At 33.7% G+C, this 6,072-nt stretch overlaps 1 protein-coding gene across 1 annotated transcript in view; it reads right to left on the bottom strand.

Annotated features, from left to right (window-relative positions):
• Positions 1-6,062, bottom strand: part of LOC109533605 (protein PTHB1) — a 9,751-nt gene extending 3,689 nt beyond the window's left edge. The window contains exons 1-5 of the mRNA XM_048664435.1: positions 5,781-6,062; positions 5,631-5,719; positions 4,893-5,157; positions 2,154-2,407; positions 1,752-2,054 (exon numbers count right to left, since the gene is read on the bottom strand). Of these exons, the coding sequence (XP_048520392.1) occupies positions 1,752-2,054; positions 2,154-2,407; positions 4,893-5,157; positions 5,631-5,719; positions 5,781-6,046 (1,177 nt within the window). The 5' untranslated portion in view covers positions 6,047-6,062. The remainder of the gene's footprint in view (positions 1-1,751; positions 2,055-2,153; positions 2,408-4,892; positions 5,158-5,630; positions 5,720-5,780) is intronic.
• Between the last annotated feature and the right edge of the window lie 10 nt (positions 6,063-6,072).

Genomic DNA, 6,072 nt, shown 5'->3' with positions numbered 1-6,072 from the left:
CTTTTTTCGAAGTTTCTCAAGAACCATTCGAGCCACAGAATTCGTTTTGGCATCGTTGGATAGAGAATTGAAAAGTCGATTCAGTCGTCACAACGTGAGTGAGGAACCCCACCTGGATCCGCCTTTGATTGGATTTGAGTAATACGTCGTCTGTTTCTTTCACTGCCAATGTTTCACAGATATGTTTTTGCGTCTCCAGGGCTTAGCGATAAAAGAATCAGAACTTTCCAATTATTTTCTACGTTGTTAATCCGGGCTTTTTATTTGACTTTTTATTTTATTTAACATTGACTCATTATTATTTTTCCTTGCCTTTTATTTGTCTTTAGCATTAGTAGTCCTTCAATGTTTTTCGATAATTTCAGAAGAAAAGGTGTTTTCTTATTATCACATCAATTAAAATTATGTCCCGTATTTAAGTTTTTAGCCATAAGGATTTTTTCTGTATGTGAGTTTTGTTGCAATATTTGGCTTGGTTTGGAAATTAGGCTTATCTGCTTATAGATTAGTGAGGCTCCAAACTTTTTAAACGATCGAAAGTCAAGTAGAACTTAAATCGTCGCTCGATGAGAAAAACTTTATCGAATTGTACATCTCGAACGCCAATTTTTCGGGGAAAATTTATCCAATTAATTTCTCAGTACGTTTTCCGCTAAGCGAGACGGAAAAACTTTCAAAACTTGACTAACTCAATTGATTAGTCGCCCTGATTCACAAAGTTAAAATGCTCCTTAAGAAGGATTCAAAATAGTTATTTATTAAATTAAATTTTTGGATAAAGAAAAAATCTCGAAAGCCACTTTTTCGGGAACAAATTATCCAATTAAATTGTCAGCACACCACTCAGCGAGACGGAAAAACTTTCGAAACTTGACTAACTCAATTGATTAGTCGCACTGATTCACAAAGTTAAAATGCTCCTTAAGAAGGGTCCAAAATAGTTATCAATTGGATAAAATTGGTGTCTGAAGACTCATCGTTAGTAACTGAAAATTGACGGATTTCACATGAGTAGATCTCAAAAATTATAAATAATATTGCTCGAGAGAAATTAGTGCGCCAATTTTTGTTTTAAAAAATGAAAAGTTTGGAAAGTATTCTAACTTTCTTTTGGAAACTGAATTAATTTTGCTTTTGAAAGTTTTTTATTTTAAAAAATTATTTCGGGTGAATCTAATAGAAATTTTCAAGAATTATAGATTATACTTTGAGCTAGATATTGATGTTTTGCACTTTCATCTTCATAGCCTAGGACATTATTATGCAATGATGTCAGATAATCGTTCGATATAATGTTATGAACATGTTGTAGATGTATTTTAAATTTCCTGATGAAAGTCTCGAATTGAGCGCTTGATGCTTTGCAAACTATATTAAAAATTGTACACAGTTTTGTCTCATTTAATTTGTTAATGTATTCAATGCTTGTAAAAACTCTTTTATTGTATTTGTTTTGCTTTGCAACTTGTTCTAGTCTCCCATCTACCAATTTTCTGCGTTTATTAGGCAATTATATACGTAATCTTACAGCCATAATTGTTATTATGATTAATTTTTCATTCCAAATTATTTTCATCTAAACTTTTCCATATGTGTGATTCATCTTTAAATTTCTCAAATGCTGTTTATTATTAAAAAGAGATTGTTCCGTTTCTTTACTGACTTCTGCCTACTATGTATAGCCGACGCCTTCTTATTTCGATCTCAACCTCAATATTGAAATTAGGTATAATATGAATGCTTTTTCATACCGTTATTATTTGATTTGGAAATGACGGTTTCTAAAGCTAGTAATTCGTGTTCCGCTTTTTCAAAGTCAATTTCCGGAACACTAACTGGAGGTGCAACAAAAAAACTCGGCTCCGTTCCCAAATAACAGCATTCTAAACGGCCCTCATCGCTCAACAGTACCAAAGTGCCTCTAATTCCTTTCAAAAATGCTCGATGAATGGCTGTTGGCAAAAAGTCCAGATGCGCTGACCATTTTAGCATCGTATTTTCATAAACCAATAGCATATTGGTTTCGGCGGTGACTAAAGTAAATAAATTGGTATCTGAAAAAGAGCACAGTTTGGTTGCTTGAGCGAACATTTATTCGGATGTGAAGTGCCCATATTTTCAAGTGCTTGTAAAATATAAATAAATTCTTCTACCTATTACGTAAGTCTCCATGCAAATTGGAGAGTAGTCCAATTTTTTCATACATTTTAGTCGGCCGTTTTCACTGAGACACAACAGGTTTTTCTCCCCCAATACCACTATCCAGACCTCTTTATTAATTACATCGCTTATGACTTGCAGATCGATTACCGATTCCCCAAAATTATATGCCCATTCGGTGGATATTTTCTGTTTCAAGTGAATTGGGTCGCCGGATTCTTCAGCTACTTCCGCAAGTGTTTTATATCTAAAACACACTTTTGGAGTTTTCTGGACTCTCTGCGCCCAAATTATGAAAATGTTAACCAAATTCGTAGCAAAGTAAATGAAGTAGCAGATTTAGAAAATGTTGTACAGGGTGATTCAAGAGGAAATCATATGGATCGGAAGTCGAAAAAAGCTAAATTTCAGCGTATTTTCGTATTTAAAAAATTCTAGTTTTAGTTGCTTCAGAAATACTTTCATTAATTGCATTTTAAAAACCAAATCGAACACTAATTTATTAGCAACCCCACAAACTGATACAAATAATAATCAGCAAATAGCGTTAATTTGCGACAAATGTTCGATAGTGAAAACTTCACTTCCTCATCACTTCCACATTGAAGCCCTTATTTGTGATAATAATTTTCTCTGTAATCAACAGTGCAGCATTCAGAAAGCGAATTACTTGAGTAAGTAATTATCCCTTTAGTTTACTTCCTTAACTGAAAGCCACGATTTTATTCATCCCTAAAGACGAAAATGTTGAAGAGTAAACCACCTATGCAAATCCAGCGATCGCCGAAAAGTATATTCAAAAACTATTTATTACTTGAAAAATGTGAAGGCGCATCCATCATATTGGAAGATGAGGGTGAATATCTTTATAAAAAATTCGTCCAATATCTCCACTAAATGATCTTCTAAAAATGTAAATAACCATCCCCATTAAGGAAGACGTCCGATGCGAAAGAACCGAACAACTAATCATCTAGAATGCCCGCACTATGCGTTAATACTAAACCGACGTTAAAAAATGTGTTTTTTGCGAATCTATTGGCGAAAGTGTAATCTCAAAGAAAAATTGCCCAGATCTTTTTGAAAGAAATGGTCAAAGAAAAATTTCAAGTTGAAAGTTTACTTTACTGTTCTGATTTCGATGATGTATACATGTATAAATGTCTGGCACATTTACGAACTCAGTCATTCAGTTAAATACACAATTATGTTAATTAGCCAAAAAACATGTACATTTTATTTATCATCATTAAATGATTACAAATGTATAGAGAACACGAACCGTGCCTATTAGGAGAATAGGCCACCTTTAAACGGAAAGCCATGTTCTCAGCGTTAAAAAACGTTATTTTGGAAAAAGGTAAACAGTCGCAAGATTTATTTTGCTGGAAAAATTTCAACTTGGGTGACGCTGTTATGTTCCACATTTTTTCCTTAGAAAAATACGGTTAGTTTACTGATAATGCGACAAATTTCAAATGAGATTTTGAACAAATTTTTGCAGGTTTTTATTGTTCATGTCGCCAAATTGCCCAGATTTTAATGCAAATTCATGCACCCAACTTGGCAAAAAAGTGTCAAGAATCGTCATTCTGATAAAAATAATGCATTTTAAACGATTGTTGTATATTTTTATTTAAATATTTGCAGGAATCAAAAAAACGCATTTTCAGAAAAAAGTACCCAAAGTTGTTTCTGTTCGATTCTGTTTGGAGCGCTTTTTATTTTTTGTTAGGCGATGTTTTGGTAAAAATTCAGCACATCAGATAAATTTTCCACAAGGTGGCAAATGCAAAAATGCAAAATTTCTGTATGCTCCTAGTAGGACAAAAAAAAGTTTTTTGATTTTCAACACCAAAGTTTAAATTAACCAAATAGCTCGAAACGGGTTTCGAAATTTTAGGCGATCTCTTCTATGGTGGTCTCAAAAAATCATCTTATTCGCCTTGCAGCGACAACTTTTCTGCTCGTGGTTAAATTCTCCCAATCTTGATCTCATGCTGAAGCTGAAACTTCATAGCCAATTTAAGTCGATAATTCCATATAACGGCGGCATAAAAAAATTACCCAAATCAGAATTTCCCCCGAAATCTGTGATTCGGGAAGATTTTCAATTACCTGAAGTTTACTTTCAAATATTTCGTTCATTCATACAACCCTATTTATGAATTTTTTTCTCAAGTCTAGTGCAAAGTTTCATCTTCAACGTAGACTTTAAAATTTGGGAATCGGTTTAAAAGAAAAAAATTACCATAGTAAAACGAAAGTTGTTTTTTTTAGGCGACTCTGTAAGTAATCGAGATGTGCGAACAACGCAAAAACTTTTTCGATATTCGTGCATCTTTATGCCTGGGGTGTTGAAGTGCAAATAAAAAACCGTTTTTTTTGTCCGACTAAGAGCATGTGGATTTTTCGATTCCTTGTAGAAAATCTGAAGCACTATTTTTTTGCAGAAACACTTACCTATGGAAAAAGATTTGCAGTAAACAACGCTTCAAACAGAAATAAATTTGCTCTCAGCAATCAGAACTTTCCAATTCCAAAATTTTCTCGAGTAGCTTATTGTAATAATAAATTTTTACTGTATTTCGCATTTTAAAACCCTTGATATAAAAAAGCTAATAAACCCTGAATGATTATAAATTTTATTTGAACCACCCTTGTAGTTTACTTACTTTGTCCTGACCAAAGAAGTTTTCACAATAAAACCTTCGTCACAGTCGACATCTTACCTATAAGAAACAATTTCCCAGCTTGAAGAAACCGTTACAAAACTGTCAGTCTTTATAACATAGCCCAGAGGTCCGGGTAGTAAAAAATCTGGCAAAGCCACATACGAAATTTGGCTTTCTTGTTCGAAAAAACTGAGAATTCCATCCAAGGATTGAACACATACAAAGTCCCGATTCTGGGATTCGCCAAAAGGTCCAATGACAAAATTGGCGGATGATTTCCGCAGTTTGTGTTCGTACACTAATTGCAGATAACTTTGGTTCCCTATGGCAATGATGATAGTTTATTAAATAAATTATTTCAATTGTACAACTAAAAAAACAATGACTAGAACAATTAATCATTGGGTACCCGTATATCAATCTCTGCTTCCCATATGTTAATCGACGATCGGCAATGCCCTGTTATAAGCGAGATATCAATATATACAGTTAATTTTAAAATGTATTTTTAGTGCTTTATTTACGTAGCAAATGCTTTATAGTTACTCGCACCATACCCGGGACAATTACTAAGAAAAAATAGGGGCTTTAATTTCATAATAGGCTATTGTCAATGTAATACTTCTGTAGTGTTGGAAAATGTGCTACAGGTTTGATGTGAATAAACTCTTCATACTGGTATGTAATTTTAATGATAGGAACTGCAAGAAAACTGTTAGCCTGCTCTTAGATAGCAGATTTAAAAAACTATTGAGCACTAGAAAAGTGGCAATTAATATTCAAATAAAGACTCACCATGTTGAGTTTTACCAGGTTTGAGTATTAAGGAAAAAACTAGTAACTCTTTAGGATGAAGCACGGCTAATTGAGTAGCCGAATTTCCCCTGAAATATGAGCGAAATCCTGCAATCAACTTGAGCAATGAACAATTTAATGATAACTTACGAAACTAGTCGGCCACTTCCCACTTGCAGTATGGGATGATCCAGGATTTTCTCCACAATAACATCATTGGGATTAAATCCTGCATACGTACCATTTTCGCTCACTTCACAATTCGGACAAAAAATCCTTAGCACTCCACTTTGACTGCCAGTTACCACGTAATCAAAGTCGGAATTGATTTTGGCCACTAATAGAGAATTATGATCAAAGTATTCATCATCTTCGCTGGTCGTAGACCAAAACTGCCGAATTTTGAATAAGGACATTTGGTTCTGGCTCAACTTTAACTGTT

This window comes from Dendroctonus ponderosae, unplaced genomic scaffold (assembly GCF_020466585.1).
Source record: "Dendroctonus ponderosae isolate FM_Combo_2020 unplaced genomic scaffold, Dpon_F_20191213v2 Dpon_F_20191213_247, whole genome shotgun sequence".
Lineage (NCBI taxonomy): Eukaryota > Metazoa > Arthropoda > Insecta > Coleoptera > Curculionidae > Dendroctonus > Dendroctonus ponderosae.
This window is presented reverse-complemented; position numbering and strand designations above follow the sequence as displayed.